The sequence below is a fragment of the Gavia stellata genome, chromosome 20 (genome assembly GCF_030936135.1).
Source record: "Gavia stellata isolate bGavSte3 chromosome 20, bGavSte3.hap2, whole genome shotgun sequence".
Taxonomy (NCBI): domain Eukaryota; kingdom Metazoa; phylum Chordata; class Aves; order Gaviiformes; family Gaviidae; genus Gavia; species Gavia stellata.
In genome coordinates this window covers 3364677-3390665 of record NC_082613.1, presented here as the reverse complement: position 1 = coordinate 3390665, position 25989 = coordinate 3364677, and the positions used below count along the sequence as shown (strand labels likewise).

General features: G+C 46.9%; 1 protein-coding gene across 1 annotated transcript; it reads left to right on the top strand.

The window, feature by feature from the left end:
• The first annotated feature begins 8040 nt into the window (after nucleotides 1-8040).
• GID8 (GID complex subunit 8 homolog) lies at nucleotides 8041-15651 on the top strand. Its single transcript, XM_059827177.1, has 5 exons — nucleotides 8041-8080; nucleotides 9300-9429; nucleotides 10596-10792; nucleotides 11306-11503; nucleotides 11833-15651. Exons 2-5 carry the CDS (start codon nucleotides 9312-9314, stop codon nucleotides 12004-12006), a joined length of 687 nt encoding a protein of 228 aa, XP_059683160.1. The 5' UTR covers nucleotides 8041-8080; nucleotides 9300-9311; the 3' UTR covers nucleotides 12007-15651.
• The last annotated feature ends 10338 nt before the right edge of the window (nucleotides 15652-25989 follow it).

The following is a 25989-nucleotide window of genomic DNA, read 5'->3' as shown; positions in this document are numbered from 1 at the left end:
CAAAAAAGCAAACAGTGAAAAAGTTCTCATAAAATAAAGCAAAATATAGCTGAATATCAGCTGCCAAAGAATTTACTTAAACAAGGCTGTGATTATTAAGTATTCAAAAGAGCTACTTCTGCAAAAAATCTCAAACAGATTATGCAGAAAAAAAATTTAACCAGGGAAATTAGGAATGCTATATACATCCTTTTGAGTTAAATAAAAGGAATCAGCATTTTTTGTCTCCCTGAAGTTCCTGGAAGGAAAACATGGAAGCCCATGCAAGAAAAAAAGCATGTTACACTGTTTTGTATTACTGAACATACAAACAGCAGGGAGAGTGTAACACACGTACATTTTGTTAACAGGTTAAAAAGATTGTAACGTTATTGCCAAGTTAAAAATTACAAGCTAAAATGGTAAGATTTTCTTAACCCGCTACTAAAATATATCTATCACTTGGAGGTATAAACTGAAAACTACTTAACTGTATGAAACAAAATTTGGTCACCATCAAAGAATTACTTTTGCAAGCCAAATAAGCAGCTCCAAACTACCATCACCTCCAAGAGACAGCGTTTAAGTACATTAGTGCAAGGGGTGGGGAAGAGTTATTGACAGGGAATTTACTGAACATTTAAAGCCAGCCAACGATTAGTACTCTCTCAAAATTCCAGCCCTCCTCTTTTCCCCTACAAGAAAGTGTTCAACTTTTCTTGTGTAACTCACCAATAAGGCGATCACCTCCACCGCCCAGAGAAAATAAATGTCACCTCCAGGCAGGTAAGTGTTAGTCCCACCCTCCGAAGAGCCCCAGCCCCGGAATGGGTTTTCGGTGGGGTTTCTGCAGTCCCCACCGGCGGGGAGCGCCGCCCCGGCGGAGGCGCTACCCCCGCGCCCAGCCGCCCGTCAGGGCCGCGGCGGAGAACCCCTCGTCCGGTACTATGGCAACGGTGAAACTGAACGAGAAAGGCGGTTAAAGTCGGTCGTGACGTCACGGAGAACCTTGCCGGCGTCAGCTTGATTATGACGTCGATCGCCTCAGAGCACAACCGTCCTCTCCTCTCCCCCCAACATGGAGGAGCCCGCCTTCTAGCCCGCTCCGCCCGGGGAGGGCGTCCTCTCCGCTCCGGCCCAACCACGTTATGAGCTTATAGGGCGGCGGCTTTTAGCTTCCTCCGGGGCCCCCGCATTGAGTCGCCGACCTCCTCTGGAACCGGGCCAGGCCTCCGGCGTGCCCGCGCCCTGCAGCCGCACCGACGGTCCCCTGAAAACAGGCCGCGCCGCCCCCCGCCCGGGCTCCCTCCGGCCGCCCTGACCCGCACCACCCGCCCGCCTCCATTTTCTAGTCGAGCCCAAAGGCGTCCAGGCCGGAGGAGGCGGCCGCCCCTTTTCCGCGACCCCTCCGCCGCAGCGGCGGCCCCGCTCCCTTTCTCCTCCCGTCGCCGTGCTCCCCCGGCTGCCTCCCGCACTCACCGCGGGGAGGGGGTGGGGAGATCTCGCCGCCGCCGCCGCGGGTCTCAGCCGAGCCGAGCCGCCATTTCCTCCTCGCAACGGCTCCAGAGCGCTGGGCGGGGGCGCTCCTCCCCCGCTACCATAGAGACGGACATGGCGGCCAACCGCAGCCTAGAGCGCCCACCGCGCGCCCTTTTGCGCACGGCCCCGGAGGACTTCGGCTGGCGTTGCCTCCGCCTCCCGGCCAGGCGGCGCGTGCTCCCTCACAGCCGGGCGCTGGGCGGGAAAGCCGCGGCGCAGGGCCGTCCCCTCTGCCCGCAGCCGGGGCCGCGCTTCCCCGTCTCCTTCCAGCTGGAGGGGAGGCTGAGCCGTTCCCCACGCAGCCGTAGCGGCGCGGCTGCCCGCGGAGTCCCCGTCCCGTCGGCTCTAGGCCGCCGCACGCTGCCGTCCTGCGGCCACTGAGGAAAACCGGAGGCGGGCGCCCTGGTCACCTCAGGGCTGCCTCTGCAGGCGAGTTCTGCGGGATCAACAACCCCTGCTCCCGATACGGGGCGATCTTACCTCACAGGAACTGCGGTTTTATTCGTTATTCGTGAGGTTGCAAGTGCCAAAGCAAAACTGCACAGTAGCAGTGCTAAATACCTTTTTGCTTAGTGACTTGTCTCACAGGACAAGTATGGCTTTGTCATAGGATTAACATGGCAGAGGAGCTCATCTGCTGCTTGCAGTCCCAACTGCTCACACCAGCTATGCTCTGCACCTGTGCTCATTCCATTGGGGTTGTTTTGTTTTTCCTATTCTATTCCATCTGGTTTAGGAAAACCAAATAGCAATTGCTGCAATAATGCTTTCCCCTGGGTGCAGGCTATGGAGTGCTGTGGAAGGGAACTGTTCACTGGATCACCTCATCCACCGCATGGAGGCTTCCCAGTAAACACCCTTTAAAATGGTTAGGCTACTCAAAAAACTCTCCAGGATCCAAGCTGCTATAAACAATTACAGAGAGTTAACACCCATTTACATGTTTTGTTCCTACTGTCAGGATTTGTGATATTAGCACCCAGAAACCCCTACATCTCACAATCACTGAGGGGCCCCAAGGTTTACAGGAGGACCCGTGAGGCTGTGCAAACACCCCTGACCTGGACATCTGAGGAGCCTTTCAGGCAGCTGGAGCTGTGAGGTTTGGCTCTTTGATTGACCCTGATTCTGCACATTTTTCCTCATGGGTTGATAACATTAATTCCAGTTGGATTCTAGACAGGTGCAGTGTTTACTAAGAGATTAAGTAATGAAAACATGAGGAAACGTAAAAACATACTCAGCATTAATTCTGTGGAATTACAGGATTCTGTCAAGTAATCTGATTACATCTTTCAGAAGTCTACATTCCATATATGAGACTACTGGTGGTAAAAACTCAGGATAATGTTGGGAAAGCTACTATTAGCTTTTTGCCTGATAGAATAGTGAGCCTCTTTTTCCACCTGTAAAACTGGGCAGTATTAATACTTACTTCACACAGGAACACCAAGAGGTAAAAGAACCAACAGATCCCTGTGCAAAAGTACAAGACACCATGGTTAAAGGCAAGCAGAAGTTTAATTTTTGTTCTGCAGCTACAGAGCTACAATAAACAAAAAGCAAGGGGAGGGGAAATACCTTATGATTTGGTAGATCAAGCTGCACTGTGATTTATGCCCTGGGAAAAGCTAATAACATGTTGTTAATGGCAAATTTAGCATTTAGGGAGTGCTCAAACCCAGGAATTACACACCAAGGGAAAGGGAACATGCAAAACAAGGAATTGCACACCAGCAACAGGGGACTCAGCAGTGAAATGGGTATTAAATTCCTCTTACACACATTTGGTAAGAGGCTTACACCATCTTAACGTAATACCGATTCACTTTGCACACCCAGTGAATACCATCTAAAGCACATTACACTTCCAACCTACAAAAAAACCTTACATCTTTGTGTTTAAGCCCAAGTTAGAGTATCTACCTTTGCTGACACCTGTGTCACCCTCACTTAAATGGTACCATCAGCACCTCAGTTCTTTCCTTGCCTCGTTCCCTTCCCTTCCTAATTCTTTTCCTGTTACAGCCTAATTTCCCTTAATTTGGGACATTTACTCCTGGGTTACTGGTCTGAATCTGCATCGTCCTGGCCACAAACAGAAGGAGTTTTTTTGGTGATCTATAGAATGCAAGTTTTATTTCAGTTTAAGCCTCCTCTCGTATAACATGATGATAGTTTCTACCTGGTTTGAACTGAAAACACTGCTGAGAAATCCTAGCAGAGATTAATGACTATCAATCAGCTTCTAAAACAGTCTAATAAGCACCTTATCTATCTCTCCATCTTAAACACCAGAGAAGCTTATGCTGAGATATCTACAAATCCCTCAACACTGCTCTCCTTAAAACCTTTTTCCACTGCTTTCCAAAACCTTTTCCGCTATTACGCAGTTGGTACACTGAGACTTTCCTCTGCAGCCAATAAGTGTTTATTTGTTTATCCTTTGGGTTTCCCTAATTATTCTTTTTTAAACTTTGGTTGTCTACAAATTGGCCTTAATTAGATTTGTAGTGTCCCACACAAGGGTCTTCAGGCACGACCCATAAAACTACTATTTGTGATAGGCTCTAAGGCCTCATCTTTGTGCTGCACAGAGACAGTCTCCCCAGATCTGGGGTGTCACTGCTGCTCTCTCACCCACCCTTCCCCTCACCAAACACTAGAAAAGGTTGCTATCTTGAAGATGCAAAGCCCGTAAATATAATACTTACTTTGTGTTCACCCCTTCTCTCAGTTCTTCCTCACTGAATGTTCTGGTGAGCCAATTTCAGCAGCCAGGCAAAAACTAGAGACAGCCCATGGAAAGAGTAGGGATGAGTTCTCTTCCCTCCTCCATCTCTAGCATTGTGGGTTTTTAGTGTTTCTTAACAGATGATTAATCATTTTAAGTCAGAAAAGACTAATTTCTGATGGCTGTGCTCCAGCTTTACCTTTTTTTGTGGAAAAAGGCCTCTGTCCTCAGAGTTCAGCAGATCACTCAAAATAGGTAAATCAGGTGCCAAAGTAGTGTATCTTCTGGGTCCTTGATTCTCCAAGGCTCCTAAAGCCATAAAGACTAAAGACTATCCTAAAGTCATAAAGACTAGATGAATGCAGAGAAATACTTTACTGAGGGTTAATCATATTCACATAAATAAAACAATCCCCTTCCATACCAGCTGACAGAAACTTACAGATTCCCCCCCCCTCCAATTCTAGGTAAAACACACACACACCAATATATGCCCTTTTGGCAGGGATTTTTGTGACTTCTCCAGGAATTAGTGGTTTTGGTTTGGGATTCACTCCACTCAACTCCAAATACCAGTCATCAAAATACCTCTTTGAGGTTAGGATTTCTCAAATCCTAATTCATGTAAAAATTCTATAGACTGCACTGAATTACAGTTATTATATGTTTTTTTATCTCAATTTTGTAGTCTTGCCCAAAAAAACAACTTTTGATGCTATTGCTGCCCTCATTACTGTAAGATTCTTGTAGGACTGTGGCATATTGAAGCCATGGGATAGTTTCCTGAGAGCAAAGTAGTTTGTTTCCATCCATTTTAATCCAACTTTGGAGTCACCGAAGTATCCTGCAAGGTTTTCCCTGAGTAATAAAAGAACGGTTTGGTTCCAACTTTGGGGAGAATGGAGGGTTTTTAACAGAAGTTAGGCTTTAGTGCTAGGAAAAGAGGGAATGATGTAGGAAGCTTTTGCCCTGAATTGCTGCACAGCTTTGTATTTTCCTACTCCCTTCTTAATTCTGTGAGGTTTAACAAAGAAAAGCCATGCAAGTTTGCTGTTTCCAAATCCTTGAGTATTCCAGGCTATGAAGCACAGGGAATGTAAGTGTTCCTCTTCACTAAAGACAGCAGCAGGTGTTATACATGGGATGATTAAATGTTTATTCAGTGAGATGCAAGTTAAAAAGAGGGGAATACAAAAAGTGACTAGGCAGCTTTCTGTCAGGAAAGAGTTGGTATAAAATATGTGTCATTTATTGCTCAAGATAACTGCTCAATCCCCCAAACAAGCAGAGTTTTCATTGCACCCAGAACATTAGTAGGGAAAAAAAGGCCTGTATCAAGGTAAAGGAATAATTTTGTAAGTTTTTTCAAATACTTAGGATTTTATCACATTGGGTTAATTCTGCCATCAACAAATGCGTCACTACACAAAAAGTAACACTATTTAGTATTATTTAACCAAATAAAAACAGTTTGTGCATTAGAAAGTCACTTTGTTTTCAGATTCAGTAAGAAAATGCTTCGATAGTAACAAAGTGTGTTTGTTGCAACTGAAGTGGTTGTAAAGCCTCTTCTCTCAAATAAAAGCTCAGTTTCTAAGAAGGTTTGACATTACCAGAAACATCAAAAAGCTAGGGAAAGCATATGGAAGGGAAAGAAAAGTGAGAATGCAGCTAGCTGGCCGTGATATTCTGCACAGAAACATTACAAACCTCTTTTTTGTTAACATTATGGTTAGAAAACTGCCAACTCCTAAAAGTATTTTTAAAAAACCAAACCCCAAACTATTTTTCATGACAAGCAAAACCACAACTCAGGAGCTGCTTTTAGCCCATTTTCACTTTTCTTTAGCTCAGGGACAATAAAGGGGTAAAAGGAAATTTCTGTTGCTGTTGGTTGAACGTCCCAACCTGTGACAAAGCAGGTGTCAGCACTACACAATCAGTATGCTGCCAAACAGCAGCTCACACATTTTTAGCTTACTTATTCAATATATTATTCTACTTATTAGAAAGCAATTACACCTATTCTTTACCTGTAAACAGCAATTGTTGTATGAACTAGACTCTGTGGTCTCCTCTCTGCTTGGGGTGCATTTCCCTCTATAGAAAAGTCAGGAAACCCTCCTAGAGAGGGGTATCCTCCTCCTCTCTCCCTCTTTATGGAAGTCTCCTGAGAAACTCCACCTTTTAGGGAGGAGCTGACGAGAACCAGACAGGAGAGCTAAGCCACAGAGAGACTGACAAGCCTACTGCTTCAAAAACAGAGCCCGAACCTTCATGTTTCCCAGTGAGTGCAATTCACTGGGATCCATTTTTAGATGGAAGCCTGAGGAAGGGCCCTCTCCAATCAATAGGAATACTTGCCATGCTGTAACTTTCTTTGTCATATGGCTAACAACTAATGGCATGTACTACTAAATATTGGAAGTTCTTTGTTCAAAACTCTGCATTGTTTATAAACTTGGAGGTTTGTTTGGGGAAATAAGTTAAAATAATAAATTATTGATTACATCGTAGATTTTCTCCATTTCAATGTAGGGACAATTGTAATGAAAGTGAGTTTTGGAGGCTGTGCTTTATGGCACTGTTACAAAAACAAGAGTGAAGAATGAGTAATTGTGTCCATATTCCCACTCTGTGTAAGTGAAATTACATTTTTCTGAGAGGCATCATTTGCAGCATTTCACGCATAAAGTTGTGCCTCTTAAGCCTGCTCTCCATTTAAATATACAAATCAATGTGGTGTCTTGGCTTTTCTGTGGATTGCTTTGGCTCACAGACCCCACTGGATCTAGCCGCAGTGAGTGTATTAACTCTGCTCAGCAGCCGATACAAATTTTGACAGAGATCATAAATCGGAGCGCTCAGCCAGGACGGTTCACAGTCCAGCCCATCAATAGCAGTGGGAATTGGCAGGACTGTACATTAATATACCAGGCTGTGACCTATAGCAGACGCTTCTCCCTTTTCATTATCCTGGCTGGTTGGCAGGGCCAACGCTGTGGGCAGCAGACCGAGCTTGAATGGCCAACCCTTACCAAGCACAGCTACTGTGGACCCCGCTATGTCCGTGTCGGCGCAGTTACACCCTTGCACGACGGCGCCTGCGCACAGCGCGCTGGAGCAGGGACTGCAGCAGCCGATCAGTCAATTTCTGCTTCGGTTGTTACTGCCAGGGTTGGTGTCCCTCTCTCAAGGAGGTCCACGCTGTCACCTGAGACGTTATCAAAGCATCAGGGAGGGATATGAGACACAGAGCAGCTGCGGTAGCTCCTGACAGAGGTCATTGCAACCGCTGAGGGAGGCAGCATGGTGGAGCCAGCACAGGCCCTGCCCTGACGCCTGCCTTGTGGCCGTGAGCCCAAGCGGGGGCTGAGGGGAGGCAGGGAAGGGACGAGACCTGGCCCTCAACCCTGCTCGGCGCAGCGGCCCCGCTGACTCCAGTGCCCTCCTGTCCCCACGGGCTGGCACTGACGCCCCAGCTGCCTGAGGCGGCAGAGCGGCCATCTTGCAGCCCGGCTCGCCCCGCACCTCGCCCGCAGCCGCTCTATGGTAGCCCTGGCGGGATCGGGCCCAATCTCTGTGGTACCGAGGCGCCCCCACCCCGGGCCGTCTCCGTGGTACCCACTCCCCACTGGAGGGGTGTACCTAGACGGACAGAAGTACACTCTGTCCCGAGGGCCGACTCTATGGTTGCATTTTCTCGCCCCTCTCCGGGCGCTGATTGGCCGAGAGGACGGTTCTCGCGAGATCCGCGCGCCAGCGGCCTGGCGGAGGCGGCGGAGGGGCCCGCGTTCGTGCGTCGGAGCCGGCACCGCGGCGCGCTCGGTAAGATGGCGCCGGCGGACCCACTCCTTCCCTCGGGGGACGGGGGCTGGCGGGGCCCTTCCCGTGGTCCCGTGGGTCGGCCTGCTGTCGACCGCTGCGGGCGGTGGGGAGGCGCTGGGCCTGTGGCGAGCGGGGCCGAGCGCTTCAGTGGCCCGGGCCCTAGGGAGGGCCAGGTCGGGGGCAGCGCCTCAGCGGGCCGGTGGGCCGCGGTCGGGGTGCCCCGGCGGGTGGGGGCCGAGTGGGGCTCGGGTCGCCGCAGCCCGTTGCGGCGGGAGCCTTGTTGCCCCGCGGCGTGGTTGGCAGCAGCGTGAATGCGGGGCTGGGGACCGATCGGCCCCTCAGCCGGCCCCGGGCTGAGCCTGCCTCCCGCTGCCCAACTTTCCTGGGGTCGGTGTGGCTTTGGGAATAGTTTAGAGGAAGAAGAACCTGTTGGAAATGGGCCGGTGACGAGAAGGCGCGCTGCCGCTCCTGTTTGTCTGAGAGGGGTGGCGGTGCCTGTTGCTGTTGTTGTTGCCGCCTCCCCTCCCCCTTTCGCTGCCCCTGTGGTCGTGACTTAAAGGTAGAAATTATTAAATGCCGACTTAAATTTTAGCAAAGCGCTTTGCTTGCAAATCTGCAAAAAATTTAGTGGAGAAAAATGCTAAGAGATAACATTTTAGTAGCGTTGGCAAGAGTACTTTTGGGGACAGCGAAGCTAAGCTAGTGTAATTCTTGTAGTTGTACATTGGATAACATATCATGTACAGTTTTATAGCTACACAATATATGTAGCTGTCCTGTCTAAGTTTTGGTGAAAACTTTGGTGAAAATACTGTTTACATAGCCTTTGCTTTAAAGGTTTGTTACAATTTTTCTGGCTAGCTGTCAAACTCTTTAATTCACTTGTTTCACACTGTGATGCTGTGTGTCCTGTATAACTTGTAAACGAGATTTATTTGGAATGGATTTAAGAGTAAGTACAAGAAGATGGTATTTGAATTTTTTGTTCTGGTGATTGATGAAAGCAGCTTTAGAGATCGGCTAGTGGATGTGAAAGAGTGCAGGAGCAAAGAGGAGAAGAATGTAAAATTGTGTCTTGAGATAAAAGGGTCTCTTTTGGACTGTTAACTTAAAAGATCTCATAAAAAAGATATAAAGATGGTAGTAACACCGTGCTTGCACACATTAAACTTGCTTCTTCTTGAATCATGTTAAATGAGATGCTTCTCTTTTCTTCTAGTAAGAGTCCAGGATGAGTTATGCAGAAAAACCTGATGAAATCACGAAAGATGAATGGATGGAAAAACTTAATAACTTACATATCCAGAGAGCAGACATGAACCGCCTTATCATGAACTACCTTGTTACAGGTAAAAATGAGTAGTAATGCTAGGAGGCTCTTAAATGCATGTTGCTGATTTTATCAAGACAGACAGTTTTGGCTAGAATGTGCTACTAGATGGAGTGAAATTAAGGGCTTTAAGGATTCAGTGGTTGCAGTTGGCTTCCCTTAGCAATGTACAACTGCTCTTGGGTTCTCTTAAGTGGAAACTGACTAAGATTCAGAGACCAAGCAGTTACCATGCAATAGAAGTGACATTTATTAACCTTAGCTTTTCTGCTAAAAGATATAGAAGAGAAAGTGTTTTCTGGAATGCTGTTAACAAACATGACCCACTTCTCTATGATGTCCTTTTTTGTGCCATTAAAACAGAGTTCAAGGTATGTTGCAGTCGTTAAATAGCACTCTGAAAGCTGTACAGAACAACTATCAGAAGCAAGTTTTAACTGGCTAGAAAGATAAACTCTAAAAGGGCACTGTTATCAAAATGGTTTGAGACCAAAAATATTAACCCTTTCAGCATATAGCCTAACTTTATACTTAGAACAATCAAAAACCCTCGGAAATTGTCCCTAGCAATTATGATGCATACCATCACAGTAAGCTATACTAGGGCGGAGGCATCTGTATCCGATCTACACCCCTGTTTACATTGGTGTGTAGGTGAAGCCTCTGGGATGAAGGAAGAGCATCTTAGTGGCGTAAATCATTTTTGTGTGTATGAAAGTATGACTTAGGATTTAAAATAGCTGTTGCAACTTTTTTAAAAAATAGTGTTACTATGAGAAAGCAAAATTAATTTTCTGTTTCCTCTCAGTAAAACAGCTAGGTCTGTGTAAACAGATGTGGGGAGAAGCAAAACCACCCGAATTTTGAAAATGTGATTTTGAAAGTCCCATTTTGGAATAAGTACAGTGCTCTATTTAAGTATAAAACAAGCTTTCAAGTTAAGAGATATTGGACTACAGGTTGCGTGCATCCTTAGAGACTGAGGGCACTTGAGTTAAGAATTAATTAAGCATATACTGTTAGATAAATGCCTATTTAAGAATTTTACGTTAAGAATTTTTCAAAAGTTCAGGCTTAATCTTTAAAACCCCAAAATGCACAAGCAATACTAAAATCTTTTTAAGCTGATTTTTTTTTTAAGTGTTTCATAAAATATATTTTATAGGTAAAATGTTTCTATTTCAGAGGGCTTTAAAGAAGCAGCAGAGAAGTTTCGAATGGAGTCTGGAATTGAACCCAGTGTTGATTTAGAGACTCTCGATGAAAGAATAAAAATTCGAGAAATGATATTGAAAGGACAGATTCAAGAAGCCATCGCGTTAATAAACAGCCTCCATCCAGAATTGTTAGATACAAACAGATATCTTTACTTTCATTTGCAGGTAAGGACAGGTGGCAAACTTTATCTTTGTTTTAGTGGTTCCTGAGAGACTGGAAAGAGTAGTGCAGATTTTACAAGTATGTTGGGAGGTTTGTGACTGAACATGGATGCAATTTTAAGTGTTTGTTCTTGGCATCATTTTGTAGCAACTGGAAACTTTGTGGCATGCTGCAGGAACCATCATATACAATTAGTAATGTGGAAACTTAGAACAGCAGCAGTGGCCTGTGACTTGCCAACTTCCAGTTACTGTTAGTCTGACTTTCTAGTAGTTCCTTTAGTAACACCTTTTCAAAACCTGTTACTCAGAAGTGTCAGGTTACCTTTTTGAGTAGGTTTTGTAGACACTTCTGCTGCTCCTTGTTTCACACATTGAGAAGAATTGACCTCAAACTGTCAAGTTATAGATTAGTGTTTGTCTCAAATTATACATTAATGTCTGAAGATTACAGTGTTGAAATACTGAAGATTCGTTAATTTGTTTAGCTAATATTGCTGTGTCTTTCATATGTAGCAGCAGCATTTGATTGAACTGATTCGGCAGCGTGAGACGGAAGCAGCTCTGGAATTTGCTCAGACCCAATTAGCAGAACAAGGCGAGGAGAGCAGGGAATGCCTGACAGAAATGGAGCGTACGCTGGCTTTGCTTGCCTTTGATAATCCCGAAGAATCACCATTTGGAGACTTGCTTAACATGATGCAGCGACAGAAGGTAGTCCTTTCTCAAAAGGAAATTTATGTCTTTTATTCGTATGTGGTGAAAATGATGTCCAAATATTTTTGAAATGTTTAGAAAAAATGTATATAGTGGTATGCAAAAGAACAGAAGTATTACTTAAGCAAGATTCAAAAAAACGGTGTTAATGTATTCAACTACTTGGCTCTCTTCCTTGTTTTCTCCAGGCTCATAGTCTATGGAGCTTTGCGCTGACCATGTTCTGAGGAATTAGCGTGCTAGGTGTGATCTTTTCAATGTCCGTGTGACATTAGCAGTGTTAATCATAGGAAAACTATTACTGAACTCCAGTATTTCTTTTCCAGGTATGGAGTGAGGTTAATCAAGCTGTTCTAGACTATGAAAATCGTGAATCAACACCCAAGTTGGCAAAATTACTGAAACTACTACTGTGGGCTCAGAATGAGCTGGACCAGAAGAAAGTGAAATATCCCAAAATGACAGACCTCAGCAAGGGGACGATTGAAGAACCCAAGTAAAATGTGTGCAGATGGACATCAATCAATCTTAGTACTGCACAGTATACATTTATATCAGTCTGTGACTGAAATATTTTTACTACAGTACAGCACTCAATTCAGATTTTTCAATGAACATCTAATTTGAAGGGAGAAAAGTCCCTTTTAAATGCTGCAAAAACTGCATTGAAAGGCGCTGTATCTCTTTGAAAGTCTGACTTAGGCTATGCACTATAATACATTTTTAAAAAACAATTGAACAGGACAGGAAAAATAGCATTTTTAAAAGTACAGAACTTAAAAGCTTTCTAATTGGCTACTGATGCCTAGTTTAGTGGCCAGTGAGTTAATACGGAGTTATATTGGCAACTATTCAGTTAAGTTTAACTGTCTCCTGTTTGAAATGTGTATATAGAACAGTGAATATTTTCTACCTTTAAGTTATAGCCAGATATACATTCCCCTTAAAAGTAACTGGTCAAGTTTTCATCTATAAACTTCGCAGTAAGGTCAACCTTTTGCTTAGGAAATAGTGTACAAACTTGTAAATCATAATTTAAGGACTTTTTTTTTCCTTGTTTCTGACTTTTTGGTGCTTTATATGGTGAGAGCTATGTTCATAATGGATCAGTGACCCATCTTTTCAGGAGGAGTATTGTTGGAAATAAGGTTTTTTTCTTAATTTTCACGGATGACCAAAATGGCCCCCAGAGGCGTTTGAGCGTTTTTGTTAACAGGGGCCTTTCCCCCCTATATTAAATTTACAGCTGTAGGCACTGCAGTGATTCTACTAAAGCTTTGAAGGCCACTGGATCTTTGTAGGCTGAAAGACATGCTTGTGTTAGGAAATTAAGGGGGGGGGAGAGATGCTCATTGAAGCCTCTGATGCATCATCTTGTGCAGGATCTGCCTTTATGCTTGCTGAATAAGACTTGTAGTTTTAGAGCTACTTGGGCTGTTTTTATGCCTTGAGCTGAGCAGAGCAGGGCTGTCTAAAACCAGAAATTTCCATTTTTCTCAATTCTTCCATACCTTTCTGAAGAGATGCAGTTCATCTTCACCTGTATTTGTTTACTGACTGTCCTCACTCCAGTTAGGATTATAGTTTTAATGTTTTACATGTGAAGTCCAGACTTTCAAGTCAACAAATTGTAACCTTCTGGGTATGGGATGTTCTGGTCGACTCAAATTTTTCAGCACTGTACACTGGTATATATCCAGTGCTAGTAAGCACTAATCTTGCCAAATCGATCTCTAGATTTTTAGGTCCGTATATCAAGTTATTACAGATTTGCTGAACAAAGACCGAGCTGATGGGTGAAATAGCTTAACATCATGAGACGCTGGCAGTTGTCACACCAGTCCCATACTGTACATAATCTAGTCTTGTATGGTAGATATTACCCTGTAGAATGAAACTTAGTTTTCACTTAATTTTACTGGAATACTTACGCATTAAACTGTATAAAGCTTTGCAGATACACCTGACTTACGGAAACTAACAAAACCTGTTACTGATTGCATTACTGTGAACACTGTTTACTTGTGTAGCTATTTTTTGTGGGGGGAAACCGTTGTTTGTTGAGCAGCTATTAGAGATGCGGAGCACTAAGGTTAAGCTAGATGATGGATGTAACAAAATGATTTGTTCCCATTTATTACTGATCGTTGTGTTCTCCGCTTTGAGGCATTTGTGGTATGGAGGTCTTAAACTTTATACATAACGAACAAGCTATCAGAAGCCCCCCAACTACAACAGCGGTCTGGCTTTCCTTCACCCAGGCTGGTTATTCTAACACCAAACTTTTAACAGTTGTGGGTTATTTTTTTGGGGTTTTGGTTTTTTTGTTTTTTGTTTTTTGGGTTTTTTTTGGCTTTTTCCAGTCGGTTGATGTCTGAAAACCATGTATAACTTTTAGTTTGTGAGAAACTGTATGGTTAATGTAACTTTGTTTAATAACAAACTGCAGAAACAAAACTGGAATAGCTCTAATTTCTTCATACGTAACTGATCAGCTTTTCCTCTGTTCTGACACTTGTGTTGTTAAATCTCATGTAAAGCTTCTCCCGGATGAAGTGGAAAGTGGTGCGTTTTTGTGGCATGACTAGCATTTTTCTCCATGAGAAATGCAGTGTTACAGTCCTGGTTGAGAAGTTCCCTGTACTTCTAGAATGCTACATTAATTTCATATAGTATTTGGGCAAAGATTGAGCATAGATTACTTGAATTTTCACTAGCTTGGTTTTTTTTCCATTAAAAAATAAAAATTTTTTAAGGGGGTTAATATAAAATTAGTATAGAACTATTTCAGTTTGTTTTTATGAACATGCCACATTGATAAGCAGCTTTAATCTGTAAAGTTTTTGGTAACTGCAAGAAAATATTCGAAAGCTATGCATTTTAGAGAAAGCATAAAGGTAGTGATAATGGTACTTCTAAGGATCTTTATATTAGTGTATATAAAATAGTTTGCATATACAAATATAATATATAATCTGTTTGAAATATTCTTGAATGGTAGGGGCTGTGAAACATATTATAATTTATGGAAATATTGTACACAGTAAACAGACCTCTCAGTACACGAATGAACTTTTGTCATATGCATGAGAAATGTCTTATTTGGTGACTACTAATGAATGGGATTTTGTTAACCCATTTTTGTTAGATAACCACTTTAACAAATATTATTAAATGCCACTTTGATCAGTTTGTTTTAGTGTAAAAATACATATTTTGTTCCACTTAATTTAGAACAATATGAAAATAACTTCTGTAAGAAGATTTGTTCCAAACTCAACGGTGGCAAACAAATCTGGTAATTAAACACAGTACACTACATTCATTCCTCCCCCATCCTTTCCTTTGTTGGAAGCAAGTAAGATTTTTTTCGTTAATGCTATGGACATGAAGAAATTGGGTTGTAAAATATCCTGTCTTACATGCCTCTGCAGAAAGGCTCTATATCGAGTGTGTTTTGATTAGGCTACAAACCTCTCTCCTTTTCCAAAACCTATCACCTCCCTAATAACTGTCGTCTTCCATGTTACCATGTTTCTTTTCTGCCTGTCAAATCTAAGCAAAACTGTGGTTGCTTCTGTTGTACAATGGAGTCGTCGGTGAAGAGTGGGGGATAATGGGTTTCCATGAAGACGAAGTACTGGTGGTACTTTCTGAGAAATACTTACTGAACTGTTTAATTTTATATAGCTGGAAAACCAGAAACTAACAGCAGAATTCTAAGTAAAGCATTTCCTCTCAAGACTTTTGAAGAGGCAAACATATATAGCTTGAAAGCAGGTGAAGTACCTCTCTCTCTTTAAAATGATTTCATTGAAACGCTTTCAGCTCCTTCCACCCACATTAAAAGAAAAATTGAAATGAATGTGGAGAGCACTTACGTAGCATTTAAGATGTGTGAAATTACCTGGAAAGAATTCTGTCTCCTTCCCACTCCTTGTACGTGTAGGGGAAGCCATGACATTCTAGGATTATTTTATTGTTTTTTAATTTGTAAAATTTGTGCTTTGTATGCTTGAGTATAAGCTTAAAAGCATTACTTAAAAAAAACCCCCTTGACTAGTAGATGAGTGTTGCTCAACTTATTTCAAACCACTTTCTGTCCAAGTTTGTTACGAAGCTTATTAAATTGCGTTGGAGCGTGATCCCTGTGTGTCTTATCGTCACGGGTAACGGGGCCTCCTGCTGCCAACAGCAGCTGAAAGCATCGTTGAGATACTTACCTCGGAGAATATAAAAGGATGTGGAGTCATGTTTTGCCCTAAATGTGCCTTTAGGCTGCAGCGACTTGAGATGGGTTCTGACCTGCACTGTCCATCCAGAAGCAACGTCACTGGTTAGTATTTGTTTCTGCTACAACGTTCTTAACGACACGGGATGAGTAGGGTTTACAGCTGTTGCATGAGCAGCGGTGTCCCCAGCCCTGCTCGTTGGCTGGTTCGCTTTTATGTGCTCAGCTGTGCAGAGACAAAACAAAGCTTATGAATAGCACCCTCAAAAGGATTTGTGTGCACACGTCTAGGTGCTAGAAACTATTTTTATTTTCCTCTCCCCTCCTGCCTTCATAGTAAGGGCAAGATTGGCGGAAGTACCGGTGGGCTGCGTGTTGATACCATCAGGCACCCCAGGGCCAGAAAGCTGTGTGCATTCTCTGTCACGCTCCTCGTGTTAAATGCAGATTCCAACAATACGCTGCTACCTTATACCCACCTGGTTCAATTTCTGCATGGGAGTTGCTGTTCACTTGGAGTCTCAATTTGTCGACTTCTCTGATAATTTGCTTATTTTTCAGCATATTGCTGTCTGCAGCAGTTGCATTATTTAGTGCTGGAAACCACGTGCATTTTCTTCAGGCTGTAGACAAGTTGCATTGAAACTGGTTTTGGTTAGCAGGGAGCTTTCAAGCTACAGTTGGACTGTCTTTTCAGGAGACAATAATTGTCCTTTATGGAACGTGTGCCCCTATTTCTCCTTTCACACCCCTTCAGGATTTGGTCTTGATCTGTGCTTAACTTCATAAAATCTTCAAATAATACAACCATTTTCTGGGTAAACTTCAGTGATAGTAAATGTCAGCTTAAATATTAACCCAATAATCTTTGGTTTAATATTTTGACAGATTAAGCTGAACACAGGAAAAACTAGAGGAGATTGCATTCTTGCGTAAGATTTTTCTTTAGTCAGCACCTGTCTTCTGAACTGATTCCATTTGCCATTTCATCAGCTCGGTGGGAGATTTGCTTCTAGAAAATTATGCAGCAGTAAAAGGGAACGATGTCTTGTGCTTTTACTTTTTAAACTATGTGGACGTGATGGATGTTACATTCAAACACTTTTTAACTGCAACTGGTTTTGACAGTGAAACTAGCTTCTTACAGGAGAAGCAAATTAGTCAAAGCAGCTATTCATTGAAAAGGTGATGCTGAGCAGTGCAAGGAGAGGAACTGAAGAGTAGAACAAATAAAGAAAACTTTGTGCGACGTGCTCCATTTCCAAATTGAATCATAATCTTAGTGAGTTAGTAGCCAATGTTGCAGTGTCTGTGTTGGAGGCGCTTGCATCCCACAGCGGTGAGACTGGTACTAACTCACGCACGGGTATGAGTTAATAAGTATTCTGTATCTGTGATGCCCAAGACCTCTTCAGTTCTTTTCTGAGCTTATTACAGGCATTTCACTTCTGCGGTTACATCAGCACTCATCTCCCCTTCTGCCTCGAATTAACTCCAAACATGTACACTATTTAAAAAAATGCGTTTTGAACAATGGTTTTGATTTTTGGCTGCATTTTACCATGACTTGGCTCCCTCTTCTGGAAATGGGCACAGTAGCAGAATGAATAAAAATACTTTCTTTATAGTTTCCAGTTTCCTGTCCAAATAAAGGGAGGAAAGCCTACCACTGGCTGAAGGCTAAGCCCGGTGATTACTACACACGGTTCCCCTCAGTTTCCACCTGTACCAAAGCTTGTTGTATTTGTTTTCTCTGTTGGTAGCAGGCCTGTGCGATGCTGTCTGACTATGCCGCAGGCCTTTTGGGGAGATCTCTTTCCTCTGAGGAAGAAATGCTGAAGCAAAGGACAAAGTATGATTTTATGATTTTTTTTTTTTTTTTTTCTTTTGTCAGCCCTGGCCACCTCCTTCTTCTGGACTTGTCTCTATAGTGTGTGAGGAACCTTTTGCTATTTCACTCTAAGGTTTAGCTCAATAATACTGTTATCCCTCTTGATTTAAGTAGCTAACTGCTCTTCAGGGACCTGCAAAGTATTCCTCTTAGGAGAAGAATGGGTGAGTTAGCTCAACATCAGTCTGCTACAGGCTTGATTTTCATAAGCACTTACAGGCTGCCGGAGTAGCAGAGGGGAGATGCCTGCCCTGCACCTGCGCCCCGTCCTTCTTGGTGCAGCCCAGAAGCCCCGGTACCTTTCCCAAGGGCCACCTACGACCTTGGTCAGGCTGTGCGGGAGCTCCTCCATCCTTTGCTGACCTGAGTTTTGCCATGCCCGCATCCAAGCTGCTATAGGCCACAGAATCACCTGAACAATGTCTTAACAAAGCTCCTCCGCCTGCTCGTTTGTGTTCCTGGAGTGAGTCACGGGTCCTCTTGTTTTGGACTGAGATAACCATCATTTTAATCATCTATTTCCATAAAGCAGTCTGATTATCCCTCTCAGATACTTACAGCAAGGCAACAGCTCTATCCAACAGAGTTAAATCAAGCTGTAACAATACTGATTCTTTATTTTTTCCTTGAATTCTTTGGATGACAATATCACATTCAGTTCTAATCCTTAAAAAGCAGAGACGGAGGCTTTTCTGCGGGCAGACCTAAGAAAGCTGGAGGAGCGGGGGGCCGTCTCGCCAACAGTGCATGTAGCGTTGCGCTTCCCCTCATCAGAGGGAGAGCAGAGACCCTGTTTATCCCCCCCCCCCCGTAACCCCTCTCGATTTTGCGGGTGGGGGTGTAAGTATTTACCGGAGGCGGAGAAAAAATAGAAAAAAGAGGAAAAAAAAAAAAAAAGCCCATGTCCGTGGGTGATGGATGGAGAAAACGAGCCAGGACCCCCGGGCCGGGCGCCCTCCGCTCGCCGCGGGTTCGAGGCTGCCCCGGGACCGGCAGCGGCACCCGCCCGCCCCCGGCCGCTTTGCGGGCGGCGGGACTTCCCGGAACGGCGCGGCGGGAGGCGGCGGGGAGGCGCTGACACGTGGCCCGGCTCGGCGGGGGGAGGGAGCCGGCGGCCGCCGCGATGTGAGCCGGCCGAGGCGGAAGGCGCTGCCCGCATGGCCGCGGGTGGCGGCGGCAGGAATGTGCCGGTGTGCAGCGCCGAGCACGGCCCCCGGGGCGCGCAGCAGGACGGCATGAGGCGGGATGGCGGCGGGGACCCGTACTGGTCCAGGTAAGGCGGGACCCGCTCCTGGGAAAGCCGCTCCCCTGCTTGCAGCGCCCGCCCGGGACCCCCCCCCCCCCGCATCCCCCGGCCGGTCCCCTCCCGGCCCCGGGACCCCCCGCAGCCTCGGGCGAGCTCGGCCGGGGGCCCCCCGCGCCACCTCCTGCTGCAGCTCCCGGGGGAGATGCAGCTTCGGGATGGAGGGGGCCCGGCAGCCTGAGCCGTTGCGGGAGGCGGTTGCGGGAGGTGCTCGGTGCTCCCCGCCGGGACAGCGGCCGGGATGGGGCCGCTCCCAGCCCCGCCTCTCCCCGGCCCCGATGCTGCCCCCCGGGGGTGCGGGAGGACGGGAGCGGGGGTGCGGGAGGACGGGAGCGGGGGTGCGGGAGGACGGGAGCGGGGGTGCGGTCCCCCCGCCCTGGGCAGTCCCCGCTGTCTCACTCCGCCGGGCTCCGACAGAGACGGTGGAGGAAAGGGGGAAGATAGGGAATTACTGCGAAACGCAGGGGAAAAAAAAGGCAATTGAGCTTATTTCTGGCCTGTGGTCCGTTATTTAAACACGCCGGTGAAACCACTATGAGGTTCTTATCGAAGCGTTCCGGCAGGGATGTTTGTTCTGGTGGTAGTAATCAATTAAGATAAAGTCTGGAACAGTAGCTGGGCAGCAGCTAGTCGTGCTTCAAGTTAAGTAATTAAAATACTTAAAACCACCATTAAGCCCAAACTGCCCACTTCTAACAGTAGGGGCATAGGCAGGCGCAGGGTGCTCGGGTGCTGGGAGCAGAGGCTGGGAAGCAGGGAGCCAGCTGGGATCCCTGGGGCAGCGCTGCTCCTCTCCGCCACCCTGGGAAGGTCACCCCGCACCTCGACCTCAGGATCGGCCGCTTCTCCCAGCCAAGGCAGGGTGCGGTGATGATTCAGAAGTGGCGTGCGGCAGCTGGAAGTGATGCTCGGAGGCTTTTCCAGACTGGGAGCCCCTGGATTCCCCCGTGCTGCCCCCGTGTTTTTGAAATTTGGTTCGGTTTAACGCTGCCACGCAGATAAGCTAATGCCCGGCTGCCGCCGCGGTGGCCTGCCCCACGGGCTCCCCGCTCCCCTTCGCCTTCGGGGCTGGCGTGACCCCGTGGCGAGCTCGCCCCGGCAGGAGAGCGGAGGGGCAGCCGCGGGGCCGGGTGACATCGGTGCCAGGGCACAGAAACGTGTGGCCAAGGGGAGGAATTGTCCCTTCCAGCAGCAGTGAGCCGCTGGATGAGTTGAGGTTTTGTCCCTTCCAGCAGCAGTGAGCCGCTGGATGAGTTGAGGTTTATCGGTCGCTTCCCGCAGTGGCAGCAGGCCGATAGCCGGCTTTAAACTGCCGTCCCGAGGGAGACTTTTCCTGCAGTCACAGACCTGGAAGTCTACTCAAACCCACGCCCATCTCAAGAGTGAGGCAGTAGGTCTCAAAAGCAGACCTTTGGCACTAGGGTTGCTTAAAATTTGAAGATTCTTCCCCCCCTCAAAGCACTTAGGGAAATGCCTTCTCTCTGTCTCCCCCTTTCTAACTTTTCCCCAAGTCTTTGTGAAGTGGGAGTGGTGGGAGGGGAAGAACCCCGTGCCCAATTTTCATGAAACAAAGTTTCCGTTTAGATGTTTTTCCTCTAGAAAAAATGAAATACATTTGGCCCGAATGAACTGTTTCCCAAATCTCTTTGAAAAACATTTTCCAAAACAAATGAGATGATTTATTTATCAAGACAGACCTATTTGGAAGGGATTCTGACCATCTGAAGGGCTGCTAGTAATCGAAAGAACCCCATTAATGTGAAGGAGCAGCAGGATAACTGTAACGCCACTCAGATCGTTATCTATATTGCAGTAAGTCACAGAAGCAGAGATCCCCTCCCTCTTGTCTGGCGTAGAGGCGCACGCGTGGTCGCAGCCCGTGTTTGGGGAGGCTTTACGGAGGCTTTATGGTCCAAAGTAAACAGGGCGGCGGAGGGTGGGAAGGGGAAGTGGGGAGCGATCCGCCAGATCACGCGAGCAGGTTGGTCGAGTTGTGCAAAATACCTCATTGGATGGTCTAAAGTCAATTTGGTGGACAGTTTTCGAACAGCGTATGCAAATAAATAGCTCTCACCATTTCCAAGTAATGAGTTACTGCCACGGAGGCAAGGTTTCGTCAAGTGGGGGAAGTGACATGGGTTCTCCTTTCATGCTCCAACAAAAGCTGTGCCAGGCAGCCTTCCAAGATCTGTCTGCACCGTCAGTGCGAGGAGAGATAAACAGTTATCTTGGCAGGTGGATTCTTCCATCTTTGTTGATGCTGCCTCTTTTTTTGTCCTCCCTTTTTTCAGCTGGCTTTTCCTTCCTCTTCCACTCTTCTTGCCCTACGTTTTATCCCGCCTCTCCAGCTGCCTTTCCCAAACTTTTCTGCAGGTTTCCAATGGCTCCGTTATCACACATCTCCTCTTCCTTTTCCATGAACAACACTCGGGGATTTCGTTTGGGGCTTGAAAAAGCCCTCGCGTTTATGTAGCGTGTCTGGACAGTTAGATAGCACTTTTTTATGGAGACCTTAGCATGCCAACGCGGGACTCCTCAGGCAGTAGCTGTGTTTTAGCATCTCTGGTTTAACGGGGGGAAGACTGAAGCGCTGAGAAGAGAAATCTGTTGCTGAAGGTTGCACACAACGCCACGGGCGGATCCAGCAGTAGACAAGGAGATCACATTTTGGATGGTGCCTCCAGGAGAGAAACGCAACACGGAAACGTCAGTGTGTCCTGGGAAGCGAATGACTCCCGAAACCAACTCTGCATCTCCCAGCCTCTGGCTACACCTGAAGACAAGGGATTATTATAGCAGTTTCTTCAAGCTCCAGAGATAAAAGGAGTTGCACCACCGGCCACAAGCTGGTCTCCAGTCGCCTGACCACGCTCTTCGCCCGGAGCAAACGGTCACGCTGTATTTCTGAGTTCTGTGCCCTGATCTTTTGTCAACACAATGTTGCAGCTTTAGTTGCATTTTTTTTTTTTTGGTGGTTGGGGTTTTTTTTTATTGTACAAGTTCCTCACCCTGCTTTTAATCGTGCCCTTGCTGATAACTTTTTTCATGTGGGAAATGTAAGCAAGACATGCGTTTCGTTTGGGGCTGATCCATGTATGCCCTTAGATCGGCATGCAAACCACGCATGCGCTTCATTATTACATCTTCCCACCGCCTCCACCTGGACTTAACAACTCTTTCCAGCTCATATGAGCTGCTGAAATCTAATTTCATCTTCGTTTTTGCCGAAAGCAAGAAATGAAAAGAGGGAATAAACCCAGAGCCGCGCTTGCTGAACACCGCTTTGTTGCCATCTGCGGCTCTGCGGAGGGAGTTTGTGCACGGGAGGCTGACAGGAAACCAGCAGCTTTCCCAGGAAAAAAAGCCCTGTGTCCTCTGTGCTGCTCTTGTTGGCTGTTAGCTGGTGGATTGGAAGAAAAACCCCTCCTCTAAACCCCAAAGCCACTTTTGACAGTGACAAATCATTAGCTTGGAGCCGGTCTGCAGCACGACAAAATCAACTCAAGGAGGGGAAAAAAAAAAAGTCTCTCTCTTGACAAGCATGTTAGATTTCCAAGGGAAGGAGAAATTGTTGTTGAGAAAAACAAAGAGAGAAGTGAGAGGACTGTCAAACCGGGTTAAAAATAACTACCTGGGTATTATCTCCTCGCACAGGAGTGTTTGCATGACTGCTGTGTTCACACCATGCCAGTCAAGCCATGGTTGTGTTGGAGATTACCGTAAATTAAAACCATAGGCAGGTAAGCTGGAAAAGAGGTTTTCGAAGGGGGATGCTCCCACGGGGCTGGGAACGGGTCACGGGGAGGAGAACGTCCCCAGGCTGTGGTGCGGCAGGCGAGCAGGCGCGGGGGGGACCGCAGGCACCGGCTGCCCACGCTGGGGATGTTCCCCTGGGAGGTGGCCCTGTGCTTGGGCTGCTGTGTGCCCTTGGTTTGGAGCTGGTGGCCCTGCGGCGTGGCTGGGAGCTCGGTACCACCACAGGGCTCATCCCCATCCTGCTCGTCCTGGGGTTCTTGCAGGGACGGGTGAGTGTCTGCTGCGGGTGGCTGGGACGAGCAAGTGGGCTGGGGCACTGGCGGTGGCTCCAGCTGATGTACCCTCCATGCATCTCCCACTGAGCTATTTTTAGTCTCTTTTTACAGACAAGAACTGCGGTAGAGATGCCCTGGGGGTGGGCGGTATGCCCCGCCGCCGATACCTGCTCCCAGCCTGGCCGTGGCACAGCTCCGATGCAGATCGGGAGCTGCAGCTCCCGGTTCTTCTCCCACTTCCCATTCCAGTTATGGAAAACACCCACAAACCTTGGAGATGGCTTCTGGCCAAGAGCTGTTGCTGGGACAGACTGTTCGAAGTCTTGCTGTCTAACGCAGCTCTCTTACCACCTGAAAATACCTGACGGTCCAGACTCGTGCCTTGAAGGGAGTACTAAACTGTAATCTAATTGATAGCCTAAACTCCAGCAAGCCCATTTTAACAGTGACCTGCAGTGTCTGCGAACAGACAGACCTGCAAACTGGGGGAAAGGAGGGAGGCAAGTCACAAGAAGTAAAGTTGAATAAATATTTGCTCTGTGGCATCTACCGGAGAAATTCCTCCAGCAAGAAAACACACTGCAAATAAAGATAGCCTATGCTGCAGGACGGCTTCCACTGCAGGACAGCTTGGCTTGGTTTTGCTCCTTTGGGGCTCTCAGGCATCCTTAAAAAACAGTCTAAACCACCGTGCCCTAAGCAGGGGACCCGTTTGGTTGGTGGGAGCTGGGTCCCAAGGGAATCACTAGGTGCTTCAAAGCAAAACTGACCGCCCAGCACCCAGGGCTGCGTTTGGAGGCGGAGAGCCGAGGGCTGTGAGACAGGGCTGCTCAAACGTAGGGCTGCTGCCGTACAAAAAGCCGCCCAGGACGAGTCATTACGGCTCGAGCTAATTATAGTCTGTCTGTGTGGTGGTTGGAGGTTTATGAAATAGGAAGCGTTTTCTAGCTGCATGGCTGCTTCGCTCGGTAAAGAGGGTCTTGGGGCCATGCAGAAGGGGATGCACCTGCAGCGCCTGCTTCTTGTAAGCAGAAAGGCGTGACGGGTCAGGAGAGCACGGGCTGGGCAGCGAGGAGCTGCCGCCGCCGTCACGCGGCACCCAATTAAGGCAATTAGGTGGCTCCGGACAAGCTCCGGTGATTCACCTGCCGATGGTTTGGAGGTGGCTGCTCCCTCTCGCAGAGGCTTCTGCCCCGTGTAGCCGGGGGTCGGCCAGGACCGGCACAGGGTTGTGGGGAGATGCTCGGTCTGTCCGCCTGCCACGGTGACACCGATGACGCCAAGGGCTGTGACTTCCTTAGTTTTAGATGTGCTTTACTCTGACTCAGTTTGGCTATCTCCCTCATCAGGGAGGCCATTAGATTTAATTTGTTAACACTGGTAGAGCTCCGCTTCTCGGATGGCCAGTGTTACCCCCAAAGCCTGTTGTTTGATTTGATATTATTCCTTAGTTTTTGAAGGAGAGTTTTGATTTTTCCCCTTTGTGCCAGTCGTGGTTTCTCCTGTAACCTTTACTGTTGTTGTTTTGCACTGAGCGGAACATTGACTCATCGGCAGCCTCTGTGATAACTATAATTAGGAGAAAATGCATTTACAAAGCTCTTTCCTCTGATGCAAGCACATCATTGTCCTTGCAGAGAAATAATTCTTGCCATGCTTTCAGGTGGGTGTGGGCAGCTAGTGATTACATTTGACATTCATATTATTTGAGTGGATTTTCCTAGCTGGATATGCTACCTATGGAGCAAGTGGTAGTCTGAAGCTGTCTTTATACTCCCCACTTGTTTTGAGCATAAGTCTCTACCGAGGCATTTAAACACATAGGAAAAGAATATAGATGTATTGATTGGAGTAGTAATCAAAGAGAGCATTGAGACTGTGTCATATACCCAGAGACATATTTAGTGCTTTTGAAAAAGAATAGAAGTCAAGAGAAGATAATTCGCTGGAGTCTTGTCAGAACATCAGCTGGGGAGGAGGCTTGTCTGGAGAACGTCTCTGCTTGGCAATCCCTTCCCGCCGCTGTCTCTGAGCTGCGCTTTGAATGGTGTCTTGCCCTTGCGGGGACCCACGTGGCACTTTGTGCCCTGCTCTCAGGCAGGTCGGACTTACTGCCTGGATAGCCCAGCACTGCTGGCCCGGCTGCCCCCCCCTCGCCACCCCCAAACCCGCCTGCGTGCCCCCACCGCAGGGGCTGGGGACGTGGGTGACTCTGCCCGCCTCATCGGGGCGAGGAAGAAGGCTGGGAGCTCACAGCATCCCCTCCGCCCCGACGCCAGAGCCGCTCTGCAGCCTGCTCGTTGCTTTTTTGGGTTCCGTCCATTAGTACCAAACTGCGCTCCCTCCGCCTGCATCTCGGACACCAGCATTGCTGCACGTGGGTTTTGCTTTTCCTAGTTGCAAACACCCGCTGGAGGGAGCAGACCTTGGCAATATTATAAAGAGAAGCGGAGTAAAGACTAGTTGAGCTGTGCAGGACTTTTTCTCTCCATCTTACACCTTGCACAGCCATATAGGGTTTACGGCCAAGGAAGAACCGTCGAAAGGAAGAACCGTCGATCTAATATCCCATTAAAAGGCTGCTGCGCTCATCAGAAGAACTGCTGGGAGAAGAGGCGGAGCTCAGCCCCCCTCCAGACAGTGAGGAAGCTCATAAAGGTCTCCCTTTGCTTCGGGGGGAAAAGCACAATTTAGAAAACTGTTTCAGCAGCTAAATAATAAGAAATACCTACGCGCATCGCAGGCTGCTGCGTTTTACTTGGTCACCTCAATTGTTGCAGGTTCAATAGCTCAAATTAATCGGCGCTGTGCCGCTGTAGATAACGGGAGAGATTATGGCCCCGGCCTGGCAACAGCCCATTTCTGCGGGTGCAGAAGCACTCGTTAGGCAGGCACGGGTCGGTCGCTTATACCTGCATACATCCAATCCCGGATCGTCTTGAGGCACCCTTCTGAGGGCTCTCCATATCACTTTCCATCACCGGTTACTCCCCACTTGCCCTCTGCCTCCAGTGAGGGATCTGTACC

Excerpts from the sequence above, each read along its gene's own strand:
- GID8 (XM_059827177.1), top strand. The coding sequence starts at position 9,312 with ATGAGTTATGCAGAAAAACCTGATGAAATCACGAAAGATGAATGGATG. Across the intron at positions 9,430-10,595 it reads CATGAACTACCTTGTTACAG|AGGGCTTTAAAGAAGCAGCA; the intron begins GTAAAAATGAGT and ends TTTCTATTTCAG. Across the intron at positions 11,504-11,832 it reads ACATGATGCAGCGACAGAAG|GTATGGAGTGAGGTTAATCA; the intron begins GTAGTCCTTTCT and ends TTTCTTTTCCAG.